The 25,342-nt window shown below is 38.7% G+C and overlaps 1 protein-coding gene across 5 annotated transcripts in view; it reads left to right on the top strand.

Annotated features, from left to right (window-relative positions):
- pde4d (phosphodiesterase 4D, cAMP-specific) overlaps positions 1-21,930 on the top strand; it is a 698,763-nt gene extending 676,833 nt beyond the window's left edge. For all 5 annotated transcript variants that reach the window (XM_063042963.1, XM_063042964.1, XM_063042966.1 and 2 more), the window contains 9 exons: positions 1,314-1,407; positions 7,609-7,778; positions 8,269-8,367; positions 9,894-10,058; positions 11,053-11,152; positions 14,896-15,050; positions 17,909-18,031; positions 18,235-18,417; positions 19,169-21,930. In XM_063042963.1, coding sequence (XP_062899033.1) covers positions 1,314-1,407; positions 7,609-7,778; positions 8,269-8,367; positions 9,894-10,058; positions 11,053-11,152; positions 14,896-15,050; positions 17,909-18,031; positions 18,235-18,417; positions 19,169-19,585 — 1,506 coding nt within the window. In that variant the 3' untranslated portion in view covers positions 19,586-21,930. The remainder of the gene's footprint in view (positions 1-1,313; positions 1,408-7,608; positions 7,779-8,268; positions 8,368-9,893; positions 10,059-11,052; positions 11,153-14,895; positions 15,051-17,908; positions 18,032-18,234; positions 18,418-19,168) is intronic.
- Positions 21,931-25,342: the final 3,412 nt, after the last annotated feature.

Below are 25,342 nucleotides of genomic sequence, written 5' to 3'. Positions count from 1 at the left end.
ACATGGCAGCAGCAGATGTCCCACCGGTGGACAACACAGTCTTCTCTATGAGAACTAGGGCACAGAGGTTCATCTGAGGCCCATCCTGTTGCCTCTGACCATACCCCATCGAGTTGCATAAGAGAGTTAACGCACGGCAATGATCTCTGTGAAATCCACTTGGGTGATGTAGTTGTCACGGATAAATAACCAGCAGTGTGTGCAAGATGTGAGATATAGGTGTGACAGTAACAGTTGTACTTATTTTGTGAGGTTGCAATTGAGTATATATATGAAGACTTATTTTCCATCTGGCATAGTTTGCATTTTGTTGTCTATTTGTTGGGGTTTTTTTGTATTGCTATATTTACGCTCTATTCTTGGTTGGTGCGGCTGTAACGAATCCAAATTTCCCTCGGGATTAATAAAGTATATCTATCTATCTACCTATCTAATTTGTAAGCAATTTTTTGAAAACTGGTCTATGATTTTCCCTTCAGTAGAATATTCTCTAATTACTGCAGTCAATTTTGTATACTTTCTTGAAGACAATCATGATTACAACTTCTCTGAAGTTTCCAGAATGCCCCCCTCCAGAAGTGGGTGATAAGTTTGTGAATTTACAATTGAAATAACTCTGCCAGACTTTCAAAACTTCGGCATGGACGTCATGTCAAGGCATAATTGCTAGCAGTTGGAATTTAGTCTTTTGACTCACTGTTGACTCCCCATGCTTTCCATTATTAACTACTTCTCACATCGTTGTGGTGCATTGACAGTAAGTTCTGCTCCAGTGTTATTCAGTGAATGTTACTGCAACAAAAAGGAGAGGGTGGGCTTGTGGCTGATCCCAGGCTCATAACTGAGTGAAATAATAGGCCACAGAAACCAAAAGCCAGGAAATAAACAAAGGTTCTTTACCCTACAAATATTATCTACTCACGTGAACGGCTAGCTATCATAGAAAACCAAAAATGTATAAATGAACACACTTAAGAATATTGCAAAGGAACTACTTAAATCATATTAAGGATTTCAGAGACTCATGCCATTGGCAGAGCATTCAGTCTTATTCGATTACACAAATGCTTTTGAAATGTGACCATTAAAACAATTAGGTAGAATTGCCACACACAAAGAATGTAGATAACGTGGATTATAGGAAACATTTGTTGATGAGTACAAGTATTTCTACTTTGGCAAAGGGTGTATCCACATGATATGTGCAGAATTGCGGGTAGCCACCACAGTGAAAATAATCTAGTGTAAAAGCTATCATCAAAATATTACTGAAAATTGAGATTTAATAATATTTCTTGTGTTTGTTTTTGTAGTTCAAGAGGATGCTCAATCGTGAGCTTACTCACCTCTCTGAGATGAGCCGATCAGGCAACCAGGTCTCTGAGTTCATATCCAGTATATTTTTAGGTAAGTAACAGGCAAGACATTATTTTGATATACTGTACATTTGTTCTGAAATACTAAGAGGTTGAATCTCGTGTTCTACAATTAAAGGATTTATTTGGACTTCATGACTTAAGATTCAAGCATAGTCTTGTCAAATTTCTTTAATCAGAGAATAGTAAATCTGTGGAATTCTTTGCCACAGGCGGCTGTGGAGGCCAAGTAGTTACGTATATTTTAGCAGAGGTTGTTAGATTCTTGGTTAGTCAGGGCATGAAAACAGGCTGAGAGGGAAAATGGATCAGCCATGATGAAATGGCGGAGCAGACTCGATGGGCCAACTGGCCTAATTCTGCTCCTATATGAGGTCTTATGATGTTACAGTCTTAAATTAATCGAGCGTATGTTACTTGAAGAGCAATAATTATTTTTTGCATTTTTGCTCTTGATTCTGATTGTAAATAATTGATTTTCTGCCTTTAGGTGTGGCATTGAAAATAGGCTCTCAAGAGTAACATTTGTGGGAACATAATATATTTAATGAATTCTAATTTGTCCAGTTCTAATACCTGGTTTTTCAAAATATGGCATGCTCTGTAAGATCCAAGTAGAATATTGACTATTAGAGACAATAATGGAATCTATTCAGCATGGCCTATAGAACCAAAAGACCTGTATAGTCTTTTTTATTATCCAATAAGTTTAATTCAAATGTCTTGTGTTATCTTGAGAGCCCCAAGCAGTGATCCTCAGGGGATTTTTCGGTCATATACTACATTACCACTGGTTTTGTTTCAGTCTGGCATTGGACTCTCCCATTTTATTCAGAATAAGCAGTTTGTTGTCTTTCAGAATTGTTTTTGATTTCTCAACGTAGTGAGAATTTTGAATATAAAGTAATATATAAAATTATTCATAGAAAAGCTGTAAATAATATCAAAACGTGATTTTCTTCCATTACTTGATAAGGTTATCTTTATTTATACGCATAGAATATAAACAGTAGATCATAATACAGGCCCTTTTGCCCATGATGTTGTGCTGCACTTTTAACCTACCCCATTCAATCTAACCCTTCCCTCCTACATAGCCCTCCATTTCCCTTTCATTCATCTGCTTATCTAAGAGTCCGTTAAACGTCCCCAATGTATCTTTCTCTACCACTGCCCCCAGCAGTGCGTTCGTCAATCACACTCTACTCCCTATGTAAAAAAAACCTTAACCTTGACATCCCCTCCCCCCCACTATTCTTCCCTCCATTCACCTTAAAATTATGCCCTCTTGTATTGGCCATTGCTGACCTGAGGAAAAGGTACTGGCTATTCAATCCATCTGTGTCCCTTATCATTACACACATCTCTGTCAAGTCACCTCTGATCTTCCATCACTCCAAAGAGAGAAGGCCGAGATCACTAAGCCTTTTTTTCATAAATCGGGCTCTCTAATCCAGGCAGCATCCTGGTAAATCTCCTTTGCACCCTCTCTAAAGCTTCCACATCCTTCCTATATTGAGGTGACCATCGCTTGAAATTCTCAAGAAACCCTTCCATTTTCAAAAACGTTTTATCCTTTCAGTTAATTAGTTTCAATGAACAGTAAATGTGGTGCAGCAACAATATACTTGTGTTAATCAGATCTTGGTTACAGGCTAGTGTACGATAAATAGATGACACTTTGATATGCTGGAGGATAATTGAGTGTGAATTAGCTATGTTTAAATTGAAGCGCTCCATTCTGCAAAAATGACTAGGCAGCAGAAAATCTCCTCAGCTTTCAACAAAATGTCAACTTTCAATTGCATCAGAATACTCCATAGAAATCTATGCTTCCAACTAGTCCTGCTGTCTTTATTAATCTTCAGAAAGCTGATCTATTGCAAGAGAAGAGCAAGGCACTGGAGGCATTGAGTATGATGATTGGTGAAGGATAAAAATGTTTGGATGTCAGACTAATGAATTAAGTTGATTGATGAAAAGTTTATTGATCTACAGAGTAGAGTCTATGTCCAGGAGCTACATTATGTCTTTGCACTTCAACAATTTTTGTCATATCTCATCAATATAATAAAGACCTGCAGAAACTTCTCATAAATAGAAACTGGATTTTATTTGATAAAAATGAAATATTGCATTCTATGTAATAATCTTTGCAAAACCATCTTTGAAAAATAATTGTCCAATGATGTTCAATAGAACAACGCATAACTAATACACCCTTAAAGTTGAAGTCAGTTCTTGAATATTTTTAGAGTGTCAAAATACAAACACTGAACAAAATATCATGTTAGAGTTTTAATCATTTGTGCATATAACGGCAGCATATTGGCATTTGCTTGTTATAGAATGAGGGATTGAGAAATGTGAAATATAATGCACGGCCGTTAACCTGAACTGCTGTGTGATACACCACTGCTTACTGATTGGCACATAATGATCTAAACCTGCATCATCACACTTTACCAGCCCATTATCTCTGCAAGGATTTCAGAGTTTCTGAACGTTTCTGAGCAGAGAAGATTTATATTTTAAACAGTTTTTTATATATGAATTCCTTTTTTTAGTACAGTATCCTTTCACTTGAAATGACACACAGTGCCGTTATTTTAAATGCCCTTAATTTAGTTAATAGTCTAATGCCTGGGATATTTTTAGTTATTTCTAATAAAGCTCAGAGTACTGATTGGAAGAAATAATTTCTTTGCGACGGCTGATATGAAGACTCAGATTATTACCACACTTTTCTGACAGATTCCAGGATCAGACATTATAGTGTACAGCAGCTCCCCACAGTTATCTGCCGAGAAACCATTCCATGTCTCCTTGACAAATGGTTCAATCATATTTGTCCCCTTCCTATTGCTGACCAAAAAAAATCTTTTGCATTGCTGTTAATAGTGACCAATTAATTGACGGAGAAATCATTGTCCACAGAGCAGAAATAGGTTACAGAATTTTAGCTCACCATTCAGCAAACAAGACACTTTGTCTCATGTTGGCACTCTTAGGACCACTGGGGTCAGGAAAGGTTGATTCCCCTGGGGTACGAAGTAGTGTGAAGGTCCTGCTGGATTATCACAAGAGCAATTGGAAGACAGTCAAATGGAGATTTAACTTGGCTGCCATTGGGCAATCCAATCCCACACTAGGATTGAAGTTGAATAGTTATTGGAAGGGAGCTGAAAGTGAGGCAATACCCTTTAAGTTCCTTTGGGCTATGAATTATCTCTGCAGAATGATTAGAGTTATATGACAATGATGATGGACTAGGTGCAGTTTGTGGAAAAGTCCCCTCATTTTGTTCCTTGATTATGAAACCAGCCAGCAATGAAAGCTGGGAACTTTACTTGATGTACAGTGAAAAGCAACAACGTCATAACAGACAGATTTTTAGGGTAAGTAGTAGAGACTTCCATGTCAGAAAATATAGTCTTTGTTATTAATGGTAATTATAATGTACTGTTAATACCCACACCAGGCAGTTTAGTTAGCTAGTGTGCAACAGAGATAAGATGCAAACATTAACATCAGAAGCAGATATTTTTTCTATCCCCATCTTACCACCATGATTTCCAGCTGTGAGGCCACATAGGAAATTCTTCTCCAAATGGTCTGCAGATCCTCAGAGACCTTCCAGTCAGCTGTGTACAGTAACTGTGTGAAGTCAGCATGTAGCAATTTATTTTCTTCACAATAGTGGAGATTGCTTATATGAGCTAAACTTGCCCATTCAATAACCCAGATTTTAGTAGGAGCTCACTACGAATGCAGCAACTGATAGGAACCTGCAGCTACAGTTCAGTACACAATGCAGCTGAAATCAGAATCACTTTTAATTTCAACAAAGGTAAAATTAAAAGTTATGCTCAGCTAGTATTATTGCAGTTTTCATTAGTGTTTTAGGTTACGTTAGCAGCATATACACATACATATATGTGGCTGATTGAACTACTGGATTTAAGCCTAAGCATGGCCACTTATTCATTGTGTTCTACAGATTCAAAAGGGATTTGTTCATTTTGAAGACACATGTCCCAATTAATCTTGGCAACTACTTTTAAAATAAAATAACTGCTCTTTCTCCCAGAAGAAAGCAGGTTCTAGGAGAACCCAGTGTTTTAATAATTCACTGACTTTTCTCCAAAGGATTCTGAAGGAATTTTTGTTTTAAATTTAATTAAACAATTTTAAATAACGCTAAAGCCTATATTTTATTAAAATATATATTAAATTAAGAACTTCATATGATTCTCAAGCTACAATAAATTACAGGCCAATTTTATAAGGGAATTTGTCAGTTTTGTATTTTATTTGTACCAGAAAATTGCATATAAATGCATTCCTGCTTGAGTGCTTAGCACAATATATGTTTGCATCACTGTATTGCTTTTGGCCTCCAGAATCCATTACATTCACTTCAGTGGAATATATTTCAGAGCAGACTACAATTCACTGCTCCTGCTCCAAGACATTCTTAGTGCTATGACTAGGAATGCATTAATAAGCAAAACTCCCCTGTGGTTATCTTGAAACCTAGAAAGGGTTAATAAAACAATTCTGTTCATACAGTCTGCAGGAAATTCCATGAAATTCCAGGTTAGCTTAAGAAAACACAAATAGACATTCTCTTCTACTTCAGATCACCTGACAACAGGACTTAGGTTTCATCTTTTTGATGGGATTAGACTCAAAACATATGACAAATGCAATAAGCATCAACCTTGTTGAACACAAGTCAGCGCTTCAGCTGTTATTAGATTGCTACAATGACAAGTCCACTACAGATATTTCTGGACCATTGCCAGACACTATATGACATTTTCAAATATGTTCTACACGGCTCCCTGGTTCGCATTTTCTCCACATTCAATTAAGCTTTGCTACATCCAAAGATGAATTATTGACCGAAGGAATAATTTATTCTCTGTACAAATAATTGAAAACATTTGTTAAGTAGCTATAGTACTCTGAACATGTTATTAAAATTATATTTTTGGAAATGGCTTGAAATTATATTTCTGGAATTGAAGTGATGGAACACATATAAAAGTTTTCATATTTGTGGAATATACTCAATTGTGTATGTCAGATTGTAAATTGTTTTGAGATCATTGTTCTGCAAGGAACTAGAAAGAATGTGCGTAGCTCTTTCATTTGTCTGTAAACCCAACAAGAGTTCTTGCAGCAGTAGAAATGCATTTAGATTAACTGAAGAAAGCAGATGGCTCAGTGGCTAGGAGTGAGATTACAGAAGGTGGTAGGACAATTATATAGAAATTGTGGGCCGAACTGGGATCCATGGGCACACAAAAGAAAAGATTGAATAAGGGCTCAATATCAAGCAGGGAATATTAGAATTCCTCCGAAAATGGTTGGGGTTAGCAGGTGCAGGGTTTAGAATGTTGAATGAATGACAGTTCTCCTCCCATTAATAGGCACAAGGTCAGTTTTATGGAAGTCCTTTGATTTACCAGAGAAACCACAGTATAATAGAATTTACAGGTAAAACACTAAAAACTGTCTTGGCCAGAAAGCAGCAAGTACTTATCAAATTGAATAATAAGGCACGGCTTGCTATTTTCATGTTAATGCGAAACCATTTGTCTTTCCCAGACAAGCGCATCCATCAAGCTATCGTTGAAAGCAATGTTACAAAAACGCATTGAATGTTTCCAGAATAATTGCAAATATTAAAACTCGAGAAACAAAAATGGCTGAGCATACATATGCTTGCAAATTCATTCCCAGTTTGTAGTGCGAAATGCACCAGATATTAGAGACAGCATTTTGAAACCAATGGGATAGAATTTTGGTGAATAGTACTTTTCATCTGATACTGCTACCAACCAATGATGATGTTATCTTTTCTCCTGGAAAGAGAAAAGATTTATTAAAGTTATGGATGGAGCTTCATCATTTAATTGACTGTTTCAAGAGTAAAGGTTATTAGTTAATTTCAAGTTAAGTCTTACAGGCTTGATAGGGTTAATCAAGTCTTGCTTGTTGGCTATTTTCATGTGTTAATTGTTTGGGATTTCTAGGGCTATCTGGCAGTTTAGTGCAAACTCAAGAGTTCCCAGACTTTTGATTTGTTGTTTCTGTTCATCTTCCACTGAAGTTATTGGGAAATAATGCACCAACATTCTGAAAAACTGTTTTCTTCATGTGGCCATTGAATGTAAAAAAAAATTAGAGTTTTAATATATATGCTATGAATTATTCTCCTTAGATAAACAACATGAAGTTGAAATTCCATCACAAGCACAGAAAGAAGAAAAGAAAAAGAGACCAATGTCACAGATCAGTGGGGTGAAGAAACTCATGCACAGTTCAAGCTTAACAAATTCTAGCATTACTAGGTTTGGAGTCAAGACCGACCAGGAAGATCTTTTGGCAAAGGTATGTTTACTTCAGGCTCTGGGCTTCATGCTTAGTTCCAGTGATATATTCCTCTCTTTTTCTAATGATCTGTTAATTTGGGTTAGTTACTGTATTTGTATTGGAGGACAAATCTTTAATAGGAAGTTTAAGTAGTTTGCAATACTTTTTTTTTAGTCCGTTGGGCCAATTGAATGTTAATAATGATAATAATGATAATAATGTCTTTTCACTGGTTGAACAGTCGAAATGATAAAAGTTGATCCCAAAGTATATTGCAGATGCTGGAAATCTGAAATAAAAGTAAGAAAAATGCTGACAATTGCAGGCAAGATCTGTAGAAGGAAAACAGGAGTTAACATTTCAAGTCAATGACTTTTCAACAGATCTAAAAGGTTAACTCTGCGTTCCTCTATTTGCAGATACTTCCTAAACTGCTAGGACTTTGGACATTTTCTGTTGTGTTTGAATGAATATAATTATTCATTTGTAACCTTTTCTCAATTTGCAGGAATTGGAAGAAATTAACAAATGGGACTTTAACGTCTTTAAGGTGGCAGAATATTCTGGAAACAGACCTTTAACAGTTGTCATGTACACAATTTTTCAGGTGGGTTTGGAATGCATTGTTAATTAACCATATGCAGAAGTTTCATTTGGTGATGGCATTCTTATGAATACTCTCCAGTAGTGTTGTATGTTGTAAACTACTAATTGTCCATTGATTACCCATTGCACATTGGTCGTTAGTCGGTCATTGTAGTCTGTGGTTTTTCATTGGTTCTATCATGTCTCTTTGCATTTACTGTGAAAAATGTCCACAAGAAAATGAATCTTCAGGTAGTAAGTATATGGTGGCATGTATGTACCTTGATAATAAATTTACTTTGAACTTTGACTCTTTCTTTCTAAACATTGAAATCGGTTGTTCAAATGGAGTATAAACATAGAACAGTACAGCACAGGAACAAGCCCTCTGGCCAATTAAACTGCTTTGTTTCAAAATAAAGTTTAAGTGCCAATAAGAATTATGACACCAAATCAAGGATTGCAGCATACGACACTCACAAAATGCTGGAGGAACTCAGCAGGCCAGGCAGCATCTGCAGATTTTCTCGAGTTTGCAGTATGCAATAAAAGCTAGCTATTCTACTATTCATCAGATTACCACCACTGAAGAACCTGCAGCTCGTTAGTCATTCCTTAAAAGATAAAAATGAAGGAAGAAATCTTGCTTCAATACAGCTCATGGAAGAGCACAGTCTGTATTCCGTCAGGGAACTGAGAATAATGACCTGACTTAAAGAATTGGCTTACCAGTTTGTCCTTCAGCTTGACTTATTTATTTCCAGTTCTCCTGTACAATATGGATTGTAAGCAAAGAAATGAAAGCAATGGATACCATTGAAGAGTGTGGTACAAATGTCAAATTATATTTACTTAAAGTACCGGGTTTTAAAACCAAGAGTATCCTTGTCTTTATCGTTGTTAAACAGAGTAGTGGACACCAGCGATCTTGGGCAGACATGAAAGAATTCATAATTCATGTCAATGTTTACTAAGTTTACAGAAGAATTAGGACAAGCCCATGAAGAGAATGTGACAATTGCTTCTTTTGTTGTAGTTTGCCGTCATGAAAGAGTTGAAAGATTTCTTTGCGATTGGTCTTACATAGCAACCTTTCTTGATCCTTTTTTTTTTGGCAATACATTTTTTGTGGACTTTCACTTTTTTAATAAACCTGTGACATTTTCTTTGCATGTATTGCATTTGAATAGCTAACAAGAGCATCTTAAAAATCAGTCATATTTGGGTGCTTTAGGAAAATTCCATGTCAGAATTTCATTTTGGCGGCTTAGTGGTTTAATGTATTGTTACTGTCAGTGACTTCATTTAAGAAGCATTGAGCAAGAGCAGAGAAGCTGGCATCTGTGCAGAGACTCGGGGAGCTGGTGTTTATTGCACCTTTGAACAACTGGCTGTGGAGAATACATTGGCAAAAGCTTGTTATTGTAGAAAATGACAAATAACACCAGGAGCATAGAGAGGTAGCAGAAGATAAATAATACACAAACAAAGTGATCAGACATTGTGTATTTTATTGGTCTAATGTGAGCCCATTTTCTCTACTGTTAGGAGCGGGAATTGCTAAAAACATTCAAAATTCCACCGGACACTTTAATAACCTACTTGATGACCCTGGAAGATCATTACCATGCAGATGTAGCTTTTCACAATAACATTCATGCGGCAGACGTTGCTCAGTCCACTCATGTTTTGCTATCTACGCCTGCATTGGAGGTAAGCAGTACACTGTTAAATTTTCTTCAGTTACCCAGATCAATTGAGGTCAGCATGTGGAGAAATTTGAGAAGAAAACTTTGGTCTTAAGCATAATGTCATAGTGCCAGTGCCTGCTGATAAAATAGCAACACGTGGATAAAGCATAACTGAAAAATGAGCAAAAATATGTACAGTATATACAGTAAACATGTAACTGTGAAGGAGTTGTTTGTAAAATCAACTAGAGTGTCATTATTTCATGCTTGATTTCCTACACATCAATAGCTGACCTGCAGCATGGAAGATTATGTTCAGGTTTCATAAAGTGCAGGGTATAATCAGAAATACTGCTTCAACTAATTGGCCCACAAAACTCTCTTGGATGTCAGACACCCCCAGTTGCCTGACACCAGTGAACAGGGTGCACTATCAAAAGTGCACCTCTGAACAAAGACAAACACCCAGACACTGTTTGAAACATGTCCGCTAGTTCCTTGGGTATCCTAGCATTTTATAGTAATTATCACATTGTTATATTTAGCTTGCCTTAGTTATTATGTTGTGTAATTGCCCCTTTAGTTGTTTGCTGGAATTATATGAAGATCTAAGTATTAAAATTTGATCACATTGTAAATTAGATTTGAACACCAGCTTTATGTAATATGATATTTTTTAAATCTTAGAAATGATTGAAGAAAACATCCATGATTGTTTTATACACACGCCACACACACCACACACATCACGCACATGCACATCACACTCACACCCACACACACACACACACACACACACACACACACACACACACACACATACATGTTTATCACACATCATCTCTGTAGACTGAAACTAATCAAACCTAAAGGTTTGAGATGTAGAGAGATTTCAAAAGCCTTTATGCACTGGAGGTGACAGAAACATCTAAAAACACCAGAAGAAACTGCTTGAAGCATTATGACTGATTTGCAGCGTTCTTAATGGACCTATTTTCACATTTTATTATCCACAGGCTGTCTTTACCGATCTGGAGATCCTTACTGCAATATTTGCAAGCGCTATTCATGACGTGGATCACCCAGGGGTTTCAAACCAGTTCCTTATCAATACAAGTGAGTGTACTATTATTGTTTAACTATCCTTTCTGAGCATTCAGTGTGCAAAGTACTGATACGGCCTGTCCATGACTGGAGAAGTTCAGCTGTTTAGTTAGCACTACTTGTTTACTACAGTCAAAATCACTCCTTTGTGGGGGTTTGATAATAGCACATCTGGACTTCCTGCCTCAACAAAGTGACCTTTAATAACATCAGATAACAGGAATCTCCCCACTGGCAGAATTTGGGGGGGGGGCGCGGGTTAAAGTAGATTCCTACTTTAATTGAAGTGGATTATTTTAGTGTATGTATCGGGAGGTGAGAACACATTGGCATTCTCTCACATAGAAGTCATGAACAGGGCAGACATTTGGATGAGGTAGGTTGGATTGGACTGGATTTCTGAAAGCATCCACCTAAACTAATTGTAATGCCAATCCCCTCCTTTCCAGCATCCCTTTGGAGATATTCAACCAGTGAGGATGAGCTACAGCAGCAAACTTCAACTTAGAAGTGGCACTCATTGATAGCGGGCTTCTTATGCAAGTTCCTAAGTGGAAATGATGAGTGAGAGCAAAAGGAGAATGAACAAAAAGAAACAAGTATTAGCCTCTGAGAAAATCATGCACTTTAGTCATGGGGAGAGATTGGGTATAGGGTGCATTTGTTTTCTCCGGACTGAAGGAAGCTGAGGGATAACCTGAGAGAGGCGTATCTAACAATAAGAGACGTGAATGAGGTAGGTTGTCAGAGTCGTTTACCCATGGGAGTGGAGGATTAAAGTGAGGGAAAGTTTTAAAGAAAAGTTTTTTTTTGAGTGGGTTGATATCTGTAACTCACTACCAAAGGAGGTGGCAGAGCCAGATGCATTCACTATATTTAAAAGACATTTAGAAGTTCACTTAAATAGAAAAGGCATAAAAAGGCACAGACCTACTGCAGGCAAACAAGATAAGCCAAATTGTCAGCATGGATGTGATAGTTCAAAGGATCCGTATCTGTGCTGAATCATTCTGTGGTTCTGTTGTTCTATGAATCGTACTGTTGTTGAGATGTGAGGTTATACCTGCACTGTATTAAACACCAGTTAGACCACTGCTCAACTTCTACATATCATTCTGGCCACATCATTGCAGGACTTTGTTTTTACGTGAGAGAGGTCATGGGGAGATGCAGGCAGGGATGAAAAGCTTTAGTTAAGAGGAGAGAGAAGTTTGCTGTAGGAACCTAATAGGAGATTTATTTGAGAAAGGTACAATTACAAGAAAGGTAGAGTGATGGGAAAATCCTGCTTTCTTTATCAGAGGTCAATAACTGGAGTGCATGGATTTAAAGTATTTTTGGAAGGTCCAGAGGAAGATAGAACTCAACAAAACTCACAGCCCTGACTCAAATCCAAGAGCTATGATTTATAAAACTTTGACCCAAGTTTTGGAAAGTGGGATTATCATGGACATAAAAAAGGGAACAAACAGCTTAATTCTGTGATAAAAAATTCTATGCTTCTAACAAGTACTGTCATCATATCTATCACATCCGTTTGAAACCTGCCGCCCCTAGAAATGCTTCATACTGCTCTGAGATACCGCACACATCTCAAGACAACTACGTTGACAGTTAACAGAGTGACAAACAATTCAGCTGAGATGAAAGATAAAAATTCCCCCAATTTGAAGAGTACTGCTGAGCTACCACTCAGGCTTTACAACCGTCGATTCTCTACTGGTTATCTACAAACCATCTCAGGACTTTAATTTTCCTTTTAAGTGGAAAAATAATGACACATTTCAGAGAGTAACAATTCCAAGTTTAAGATATTGTTAATAGCTATTGTCATGTTGACACATTACAGAAATAAAATTGTTAAGTTTTAGGGAACTCTGTAAATTTGTAATCATCTCATATTTTGTGAGGATCCTGTCTCCTTCGTATTGTTTAATCCCAAGTGTTTATTCATTGTATGCCTGAGGTTTAGGAGAAGATTTTACTGTGAGTCAGGCGTGTACTAATATTAAAAAGGAACACATTAGCATACTCAGAACATCGAAGGAATCACAAGGTAACAAGTACACTTGAATGCCAGGGTGTTAAGTAGGTAATTGACACAGAAATTTATTTGTGTTCACAAAATCCTGATCAGTCAGTATAATTTCTCTGTAATTAAAAATCGTAATTTAATTACTGAGATGTCCAAAATTATATTTTTCCAAACCACTGCAAGCTACGAAAGGATGGGTGCAGAAGTTACTCCATCTAGTTAGCAATCAGAGAGCAAGAGAACAGCTAACAAGGCTCTCAAGGAACATTGAAAACTTAGCATGAAATGTAACTTGGTCAGTTTCTTGCTGAAGTGCCAGGCAACTCCACACCTTGCCACTGCTTGCAGAACTCTCAATGGGGAGAAGATTTAGAATAGTGTTGATCTACGTTGGTGATATTAAAAATGGCATTACTATGCCACTAATCGAGAAACTTGAAGTTTCAAGCTTGTCCTTGTTATTAACCAACCTACCAAGTCAACCTCTCAAATGTTGAAGGAAGAAACCATAGTGAAGATGCATGGTTGAAATTGTTGGTTAATACTGGAGTTCGGATAGATCAGCTGATCTGTGCTAGAGATGAACTGAGTGTGGATGGCGAAGCACTGGATCATGCAGTTCTGTTTGAATTGGATCTAGTGCAGACATCCGGAAGTGAAGGGTCAGATCCAAGCAAATCCGGCAGAGAAATAGAACCTCCTCTGAGTTCAAATCCAAAACAGTCCAGTTGATTCAACACCAGAAAGTAGACAGATCAGGAAGATTTGGAAGAGTGATGTTCTTTCACCTTAATTAGAAAACTAGTTATAATCGTGTGAAATGCACATATTGGTAAATTACTTTTACTTTATTGTTGAAAGTTTATAAACAAAAGCACTTTCTAATTGGAGGGAAGCAGTATAGTGAGCCTACTCTAGTCTTCCGTGTGTGTGTGTGTGTGTGGGCAGGAGAACCGCGTGCTGTGTCTGCTTTAAAATAATGCATCACTGACTGGAAAACTCAGTCTGCAGCAAAAGCATGAACACTCAGCTTTAATTTACTATATGTTAATGTCTTTGTGAAGACTTTCCAAATGTGCTACAAAGGCTTCATAAGGATCATAGCAGTGAGGGGAATTATATCATCCCTTGTTAGACTGTTGTGGAAATCTTGAAGGATGCTCAAGGGTGAATTTCACCTAGAAGTGCTGGGTTATATATCCAGAATGATGCAATTCAGCCTGAAAATGGACACAATCATGTTCTGATCCGGGGAAAAAAAACACGATTTTCTGATGGGGAGCACTGATATAGCAGCACAATGTATTTGAATACCAAGGCCAGGATCTGATAAATTGAAATCAATATGAAATTATTTAGTTGCAACAATCTGTTACTGTTCAGTCATTCTTACATCTGCTTATAACAATCTAATAACTTCACATCCCACATTAAAATGTAAATGAAATTTATAGATCTGTGATATTGTTTTTTTGGAGCACTGTCATCTACTGCTATATTTGTGCATCTGCTGATCTTTTATCAAGTCAAGCTATTCAGTTGCAATTGCCAAGAAAATTTATTTTAAGCATGTGGCGGATTATTTGAATGGATAACATGTAAATTATCAGCTTGCCAGAGATGAATGTGAATAGAATTCAGATTCTCAATGGCATTATCATTCAATACTTCCGTCTCTTTGTCTGTCTGACCCAACGCTGTTAATTCACATGTTCCACAGATTCAGAACTCGCCTTGATGTATAATGATTCGTCGGTACTGGAGAACCATCACTTGGCTGTTGGCTTCAAGCTTCTGCAAGAAGAGAACTGTGATATTTTCCAGAACTTGACGAAGAAGCAAAGACTGTCACTGAGGAAGATGGTCATCGACATTGTAAGATGAAGTTTAAAAACTTAAAATTCAATATGTTTTCCCTTAGTGGTCTTGTGAATAGTTTGCCTGTCTAAAATTTAATGTACAGTATGTATAATATATATAAAGGGAACATTATTTTCTTTGTACATTAAATACTGTACAATTTTTTTAAAAATATCATGTTCGAACCCCAAAGCAATTAACTTAGCAACAAAACTCTCTTCTTCTCTCTTCTTTACTGCTTCAAGCACTCTAGGAACATTGTTCTGAATTGTGCAACTGCCAATGATTACTGACAAAATAAACTCAAGCAGTTTCCCCTTCAGCAATGCTATTATGAAGTAACCTCATTTCTGATCAGATAGTGACGCAAAGAGGGATGTGTATTTGATGGACGTCTGTGACTGGTGGTACAGAGCAGGGGCTCGCGCTACAACCTTAGATGTTTGTGATGTGTATTCATGTCCTGAAGATGCATGATTGGTAATTTTGCATAATGAGAGGAAAATTGGTGATATTGAGGATAGCGAGCAAGGCTACGGAAAGATGGAGGATCAGGCAAAGCAATGACTGGTGGAATTTTTTTCTAACAAGCTTGAGGTGATGCATTTTGGATCATCAAATGGGGTAGAACATATATGGTAAATAGTGGGGCGCTAAGCAATGTTGATGAACAGAAATACTTAGGAGATTATATCAATATTTCCCTAAAAACTGCTGGGATTGCAAAGAAGCAATAAAGGCACACCTTCGTTTGTAGGTTGAGGCATGCATTATAAGAGATGAGGCATTATGTTGTATCTTTACAAAATTGTGTGCGTTCTGCTTGCTGCACTATAGAAGGGATGTGATTGTGATGGAAAGATTGCAGAGGAGACTCGACAAGGTATTGCTTGGATTGGAAGACTTTAGTTATAGTATTGACACAGACTGATTGATACCTAGAACCTTCTGCTTGGGGCAGTGGTGAAAGCAGACGCAGTTCCTATGTTTTCACATAGGGAGGCACTTAACATAGGCAAGGCAACAAAGGATTTGAGCAAATGGGATTAATGTAGATGGGCAAAAAAGTCGGCATGGATGCATGGATCAAAGTTTTTTCTTCTGTGCCATACAACTCCTGGACTGTAATTGTACCTACCCCTTCAGCTCAGCACATTTGTTGAGGTGCATAGTTATTGCTCCATTGATGAAATTGTAGGTCTCAAGGCACTTGTTCTTTTGAATAGATATATAGATTGATTGATTGGTTGATTGATTGCAAGATGTTTTCTGATATATTTTTGAAAATGGGCACATTTTCTAGCCGATCCAAATTAGACTTAGCAAAGATTGGAACGACCTCTTACACCAACAAAAATTTGCAATTGTTCTATATTAAGTGTTTGCCTAACTTGCAATCTCTACTAGGAAGCCTAGATTTTTCTAGAATTATTTCCTTTCTGTTTTCAAACTCCTATCTCTAATGTCACTATATGGACATACAATCAATCTACGCAAATATGCTAACTTATGTATTTATATTAAGCATAGAACATAGAACATAAAATAGTACAGCACAGTACAGGCCCTTTGGCCCACAATGTTGTGTTGACCCTTAAACCCTGCCTTCCATATAACCCCCTTCTTAAATTCCTCCATATACCTGTGTAGTAGTCTCCTAAATTTCACTAGTGTATCTGCCTCCACCACTGCCTCAGGCAGTGAATTCCGCGCACCAACTACTCTCTGAGTAAAAAACCTTCCTCTAATATCCCCCTTGAACTTTCCACCCCTTATCTTAAAGCCATGTCCTCTTCTATTGAGCAGTGGTGCCCTGGGGAAGAGGCGCTGGCTGTCCACTCTATCTATTCCTCTTAATATCTTGTATACCATTATCATATCTCCTTTCATCCTCCTTCTCTCCAGAAAGTGAAGCCCTAGCTCCCTTAATCTCTGATCATAATGCATACAGGCAGCATCCTGGTAAATCTCCTCTGTACCCTTTCCAATGCTTCCACATCCTTCCTATAGTGAGGCGACTAGAACTGGACACAGTACTCCAAGTGTGGCCTAACCAGAATTTTATAGAGCTGCATCATTACCCCACGACTCTTAAATTCTATCCCTCGACTTATGAAAACTAACACTCCATAAGCTTTCCTAACTACCCTATCTACCTGTGAGGCAACTTTCAGGGATCTGTGGACGTGTACCCCCAGATCCCTCTGCTCCTCCACACTACCAAGTATCCTGCCATTTACTTTGTACTCTGCCTTGGAGTTTGTCCTTCCAAAGTGTACCACCTCACACTTCTCCGGGTTGAACTCCATCTGCCACTTCTGCATCCTGTCAATGTCTCTCTGCAATCTTCGACAATCCTCTACACTATCCACAACACCACCAATCTTTGTGTCATCTGCAAACTTGCCAACCCACCCTTCTACCCCCAAATCCAGGTCATTAATAAAAATCACAAAAAGTAGAGGTCCCAGAACCGATCCTTGTGGGACACCACTAGTCACAACCCTCCGATCCGAATGTATTTCCTCCACCATGACCCTCTGCTTTCTGCGGGCCAGCCAATTCTTAATCCACCTGGCCAAACTTCCCGGGATCCCATGCTTTCTGACTTTCTGAATAAGCCTACTGTGTGGAACCTTGTCAAATGCCTTACTAAAATCCATGTAGATCACATCAACTGCACTACTCTCATCAATATGCCTGGTCACCTCCTCAAAGAACTCTATCAGGCTTGTTAAGACACGATCTGCCATTAATTGTGTATGTTTTATTATTGTGTTCTTTATCTCTGTATCGAATTGGAGTAACAATTATTTTGTTCTCCTTTACACTTTTGTACTGGAAATAACATGAAACAATCTTGAATGTTTTAGGTTCTTGCCACAGACATGTCCAAACACATGAATTTACTAGCTGATTTGAAAACAATGGTAGAAACGAAAAAGGTGACGAGTTCTGGAGTACTCCTTCTAGACAACTATTCAGATAGAATACAGGTACAAAACTGTTCATTCAATTTCAAAGTTAAATAATTCAATAGATGAGAGGCTGTGTTCTGCAGGAACATTTTAATTATTAAAACTAGTGAACATGAATTACTATCTGTGGATTAACATTGATGTTCTACTGACTAATATCAATCAATTAAGTTTATGTGCAATTCTTTTTTTAAAATGAGCCATTTTGCTTAATAAACTAGGTTCTGCAAAATATGGTGCACTGTGCGGATATAAGCAACCCCACAAAACCTCTTCAGCTGTACCGGCAGTGGACAGATCGAATAATGGAAGAGTTCTTTCGCCAGGGAGACCGAGAAAGGGAAAGGGGAATGGAAATAAGTCCCATGTGTGACGAGCACAATGCCTCCATTGAAAAAACACAAGTGAGTAAACTTAACAGCCAGCACACTAATCTCATGTTTTGAACTATGAAGCTTTGTAAAGCTGTCCGAGGTACTGGCCTTCTAAAACAGTACTGTATGTGGCACCTTGTTTGCAGTACTGCCACAATTAACTACTGGCAACATCTCCATAAGACATAGGAGCAGAATTAGGCTACTCAGCCCTTTGAGTCTGCTCTGCCATTCCATCATGGCTGATTTATTATCCTCCCAACTCCATTCTCCTGCTTTCACCCCATTACCTTTGACACCCTGACTAATCAAGAACCTAGCAACCTCTGCTTTAAGTATGCCCAATAATAGCCTCCAAAGCCCAACATGGGAATGAATTTCACAGATTCACCAAACTCTGACTAAAGAAATTCCTCCTCACCTCAGTTCTGAAGAGGCGTTCTTCTATTCTGAGGCTGTGCCTTCTGGTCCTAGAGAACTGACACTGAGGATGAGTTCTGAATACATTACCATATGCAGTTGGAGCATCACATATAAAGCAAATGATTTAGCGGTTACCTCAGATCTTAAAGGGAGATTAAAGTGAAGTGAAATGGGCAAAGTAAGAAAATGCTCTGAGTTTTCTGTCTCCATTCAGGATCTGGAGGCGGAATCATTCCCATTTAGAATATTCTGTTAAAAAACATGATTGGAAGATGTTAAAGCAGAGGAATGAATATTATGTGGTGAAAAGCACTCACAGTTGTAACTGAAAATATAATTGTCACTTTCCTTCTGACAGGTGGGCTTCATCGACTACATTGTCCATCCTCTATGGGAGACATGGGCTGACTTAGTCCACCCTGATGCACAAGACATTTTAGATACACTGGAAGATAACAGAGAATGGTATCAGAGCACAATTCCACAGAGTCCTTCACCTGCCCCTGATGATGGCAGTGAAGGGCGACCAGGACAAGTGGACAAGTTTCAATTTGAGTTAACACTAGAAGAAGATGGTGAATCAGAAACTGAAAAAGACAGTGGTGGTAGCCAGGGTGAAGATGACAACAGCTGTAGTGACTCCAAGACTCTTTGCACTCAAGACTCCGAATCAACAGAAATTCCATTGGATGAACAAGTGGATGAAGAAGAGGGACCAACAGATGCCTCCGGGGAACAGGAGGCAGAAGAAGAAGCGAAAGCTGTAGATACATAATAATGTTGACAGAGAAGTTATCTTGGAAGAATCTTCCAAGCACACGTGTAGCTACAGCTAATGCAAATTCCTCATCCTCATTGACAGTACTTTGTATATCACAAAGCCAGGAATCATCTAGATGACTCTGTACTCAGGAATAACATGTCAGAATTTCAGCTCGACGTCATCATTACAGCATGGGAAATCTAGTTAAAAACTGATCATTACTACTATCAGATTTATGAATCCGAAATAGCAATGGATTGCTTCTGGTGGGAAGAATTGTTAAACCAAATGTGGGTTTTTTTTTTCACAAAGCTGTAGCAGTTTGAGCTTTATTTCCATTTACAGATGACAAGAAAGTATGGAAATACATTCATGAGATTATGCTGCAGACACTGGTTTCTTCAAATGCTTCAGTAATGAAGATTGAAATGCACAGTATTGTATGAGGCTGTGGTTAGAGGAGATTTGTCACCAATGGGAAGTTTGATCATTTATGAAATCACAAGACGTTTTATAATTTCAAGTCTTCCTTGAAGCCTGACTGTAAAAACTGTACTGCTACAAGCTGTACTGACCTCTTTTTGTATCATATGTAATACAGAGAACTTTTTTAGATTTTACTTTTGTTAATACAGATTTATGGAAGTATTATATTTAAAAATACTTTGAATTTTCATTTGTTATTGGTAGATATACTAGTAACTTGCAAGTTCTCTGTACAATTCTGTATGCTGAGTGCAAGTAGTTTATCATCATACATATTATGATTTTATGAATTTAATACCATTTAAAGCAATTATTCTCTGGGAATAAAAATGCCAGAAGTCCCCAGATGCTGCATTTTTCTTTGTTAATGATTGCATTGAAAGGCATTGGATCTGAATGAAACCTTTGATTTATATGTTGCCCCAGCAGCTTGTGGAAACTCATAGATAGCAGACAATCAACCTTGATAGGCTGTCTCCAGAATTGGGCATAAAATGCACTGAATTTCACAACACTCAAATTTTCTTGCCAAAATATGCTCAAGCTGCGGACAGCTTGTGACGGTAATGCAAGCAAAGTTACGTTGCATTATTGTGAAGATTCAGATGAAAAATTTCCATATTGTGTAAAACCGTGCAGCCACGGTAATGTAGCGGTTAGCGCAATGCTCTGGGTGTTCTGGAGTTCGAGTTCAGTTCTGGTGCCGTTCGGTAAGGAGTCTGTGTGCGTGGGGCTTTGCCCGGGAGCTCTGGTTTCCTCCCGCAGTCCAAAGATGAACCATGGCGGCTAATTGGTAACTGTAAACTGTCCTGCGATTAGGTTAGGGTTAATTGGGTTCGCTGGGGCGGCGTGACTCAAAGAGCCAGAAGGGCCTACTCCGCACTGTATCGCTAAATAATATAAATACAAATAAATACTGTATGGCGGCATGTAGCTCCAAATTAGTACACCTAGGCTTGCAAGTTACTGTACCAATGCAAAACTTTTACTTCCCCACCTACCCAACCCCACCAACATGCCCACACCTCCCACTCCCCACCCATCCATATCAGGATGTTTTGGGGAGAACTTATAGATAGAACAAACTGTAAAACTTGAATAGGTCTGGCTGTTAAGGAGCACCTACTGAATGAGCTTATTTTTCTCCATTATTTAATTTTGTTGCCATACCTTTTTCCTCACCAAATGACCTTACTTGTAATCCAGTCTTGTTTGTCTCTGTTTACAACCATGTATTTATTGAACTGTACATACTGTAATGTTCATTGTAAATTATTGATTCTTATTATAACACAATTCCTAATGGACTGGTGTTACTACAATAGAATCTCTTTGTGAAAAAATGAATATACTTATATCTGTAAATTTTCTTCTATAATATTATGCCATCTGTAGCTTGACAAAGGAGAACTTGAGGAAATCAACACTTGATGTAAACGGTTGTAGGCCTTTGGCCCCAGGGTTGTGCCTTAACTTTCTCCAATATATTGTTACTGTCTGCTGCATTTCAAAGCTTACTAGTCAAGTGACAGTTCGATGAAAGGGGAGATTCTTTCCTATTAAAAGCAGAGCCTCCTTTGACACGTAAACTGTAGATTTCAGCAGCCCTGGCCCAAAGGAATTGGACTTCTTTTTCTTTTTGAATTAAACCATAATAAAAGGGATTACAGACAATTGTTATCTACAGAGACTCCTGAACAATTTATTTTGTTTTGAATATGTCTTTAGAGCAGCAACTTGTCTGATGGTTGCAAAAGAAGAATCTTTCAATGGTTTTCCTAATCTCTTACAGTCTATGGTATAGCACTGTATGTATATCATGCTGAGAAACCTTCATAAAATGTTTTTATATGCAATGATAAAAATAAAAGCATGAGTTGATTCTACTTAATGTAATACTGGTTTACTTACTAAAATAAAAAGATTATAGATGTAAAGTTACTCTTGTTGGGTTAAGATAGATGGTAGCATATCTTTTGCCGGAGATGACAAAAATAACCAAAAGCATGTTATGAAAAGAATATTACAATTTTGCAATGAGATATGCAGATGCATTGAGTGATTGAGCAAAACTGGCAAATGGTTTTCAATGTGGGGAAGCTTTGGTATAGGGAGTCAAAAGCTGGTTTATTATCTAAGTGGAGAGGCTGCAAGTAATTGAAGTGCAGAGGGATCCTGGTATTCTGTATGAGTCTCAAAAGGTTAGCAAGCAGCTCCAACAAATAGTTACAAGGCGAGCGGCATTTTGGCCTAAATTGCAAGGTTTTCGAGGTTAAAAAAGGGGAAAATGTCACAATCGTAGAGATTGCTGAGACCACACCTGGAATACTGTGGACAGCTTTGTTCTCACTACCTAAAATTATATATACTGACATGGACTTCGTGGATTACAGAGGAGGAGGTGTTTGCTGGATTGAGGCAAATTATGGTGGATAAAATCCTAAAATGAAGTGTTCCCTCAGACTCTGCAGAAATTGCAAAAGGCTTTGGCAGAGATAGCTAAATCATCCTTAACAACAGGTGAGGTAGCGTAGGATTGGAGGATAGCTACTGTTGTTCCATTGTTTAAGAAAGGCACTAAAAGTAAACCAAGAAATTATAGGCCTGTGATCCTGACATTAGCAGTGGGAAAGGGGCCGGATATACAAGTATTTGAATAGACATGGACTGACTGCAGATAGTAAGAATGGTTTTGTGCATGGTAGGTCATGTTTAACAAACCCTAAAGAGCTTTTTGAGGAAGTTACCAAGAAAGTTGAAGGGAGGACAGTGGATGTTGTCTGTGTGGACTTTAGTAAGGCATTTGACAAGAAGGTTCAGTTGCTCAGCATTCAAGATGAGGTAGTAAATTGGATTAGATACTAGCTCTGTGGGAGAAGCCAGAGAGTGGTAGGAGATGGCTGCTTCTCTGACCGGAGGACTGTGACTAGTGGAGTGTCACAGAGATCGGTGCTGGGTCCGTTGTTGCTTGTCATCTAGATCATCAATCTGGATGATAACGGAGTTAACTGGATCAGCAAGTTTGTAGATGACATCAAGATTGGGGGTGTAGTGGACAGCAAGAAAGAGTGTCAGTGCTTCCAGTGGGATCTGGACCAGCTGGAAAAATGGGCTGCAAAAATGCCAGATGGAATTTAATGCTGACAAGTGTGAGGTGTGGCATTTCGGTAAGACCAATCAGGGTAGGCCTTACACAGTGAACAGTAGGCCACTGAGGGTGCTGTAAAATGAAAAGATCTGGGATTGCAGGTCCAAAATTCATCGAAAGTGGTGTCAAGTGGTAGGGTCAGAAAGAAAGCCTTTGGCACTTTGGGCTTCATTAATCAAAGTATTGAGTACAGGAGATGGGATGGGATGTTGAAATTGTTGGAGGGGCATAATCTGGAGTATTGTTAGATTAGATTAGATTATGAGGACACTTAGTCCTCATTTATTGTCATTTAGAAATGATACAATGTTCCTCCAGTTATTGTGTGCATTTTTGGTCACCTACCTACAGGAAAGATGTAAACAAGGTTGAAAAAGTACAGAGAAAATTTACAGGGATGTTGCCAGGACTGGAGGACCTAAGTTATAAGAAAAGATTGAATAGGTTAGGACTTTTTTCCTTGGAATGTCAAAACTTGAGGGGAGATTTGATTGAGGGGTATTGGTCGGTAAATGCAAGCAAGCAGACTTTTTTCCACTGAGGTTGGGTGGGAGTACAACTAAAGGTCATGGCTTAAGGGTAAAAGGTGAAAAGTTTATGTGGAACATGAGGGGAAACTTCTTCACTCAGAAAGTCATGAGAGTGTGAAATGAGCAGCCAGCGCAAGTGGTGCATGCAAGCTCGATTTCAAGTCGTCACTTTTTAATTGTCATTTCGACAATAACTGCTGGTACAGTACACAGTAAAAACGAGACATCTTTCAGGACCATGGTGCTACATGAAACAATACAAAAACTACACTGAACTACATAAAACAACACAAAAACTACACTAGACTACAGACCTACCCAGGACTGCATATAGTGTATAAAACAGTGCAGGCATTACAATAAATAATAAACAAGACAATAGGCACAGTAGAGGGCAGTAGGTTGGTATCAGTCCAGGCTTTGGGTATTGAAGAGTCTGATGGTTTAGGGGAAGAAACTGTTACATAGTCTGGTTGTGAGAGCCCGAATGCTTCGGTGCCTTTTGCCAGATGGCAGGAGAGAGAAGAGTTTGTAATGAGGGGTGCGTGGGGTCCTTCATAATGCTGTTTGCTTTGCGGATGCAGTGTGTGATGTAAATGTCTGTAATGGTGGGAATAAAGACCCTGATGATCTTCTCAGCTGACCTCACTATCCACTGCAGGGACTTGCGATCTGAGATGGTGCAATTTCTGAACCAGGCAGTGATGCAGCTGCTCAGGATGCTCTCAATACAACCTCTGCAGAATGTGGTGAGCATGGGGGAGTGGGAGATGGACTTTTCTCAGTCTTCGCAGAAAGTAGAGATGCTGCTGGGCTTTCTTTCCTATGGAGCTGGTGTTGAGGGACCAGGAGAGATTCTCTGCCAGGTGAACGCCAAGAAATTTGGTGCTCTTAACAATCTCTACGGAGGAGTCGTCGATATTCAGTGGAGAGTGGTTGCTCCGTGTCCTCCTGAAGTCAACAACCATCTCGTTTGTTTTGTTTACATTCAGAGACAGGTTGTTGGCTCTGCACCAGTCCGTTAGCCACTGCACCTCCTCTCTGTATGCTGACTCATCGTTCTTGCTGATGAGACCCGCCATGGTCGTGTCATCGGTGAACTTGATGATGTAGTTCGAGCTGTGTGTTGCAGCACAGTCGTGGGTCAGCAGAGTGAACAGCAGTGGACTGAGCACACAGACCTGGGGAACCCCCGTGCTCAGTGTGATGGTGTTGAAGATGCTGCTTCCAATCCGGACTGACTGAGGTCTCCCAGTCAAGAAGTCTAGGATCCAGTTGCAGAGGGAGGTGTTCAGGCCCAGTAGGTTCAGCTTTCCAATCAGTTTCTGAGGAATGATTGTGTTGAATGCTGAACTGAAATCTATGAACAGCATTTGAACTTACATGTCTTTTTTGTCCAGGTGGGTTAGGGCCAGGTAGAGGGTGATGGCAATGGCGTCGTCTGTTGAATGGTTGGGATGCTACGTGAACTGCAGGGAGGGGGGGTCCAGTGAGGGGGGCAGCAGGGTCTTGATGTGCCTCATGACGAGCCTCTCGAAACACTTCATGATGATGGATATGAGTGTGACGGGACGGTAGTCGTTGAGGCAGGACACTGAAGACTTC

The sequence above is a fragment of the Mobula hypostoma genome, chromosome 3, assembly GCF_963921235.1.
Source record: "Mobula hypostoma chromosome 3, sMobHyp1.1, whole genome shotgun sequence".
In the NCBI taxonomy this organism is placed as follows: Eukaryota; Metazoa; Chordata; class Chondrichthyes; order Myliobatiformes; family Myliobatidae; genus Mobula; species Mobula hypostoma.
Note: the sequence above shows the minus strand (reverse complement) of the source record. Positions and strands in the feature narration are given on the sequence as shown.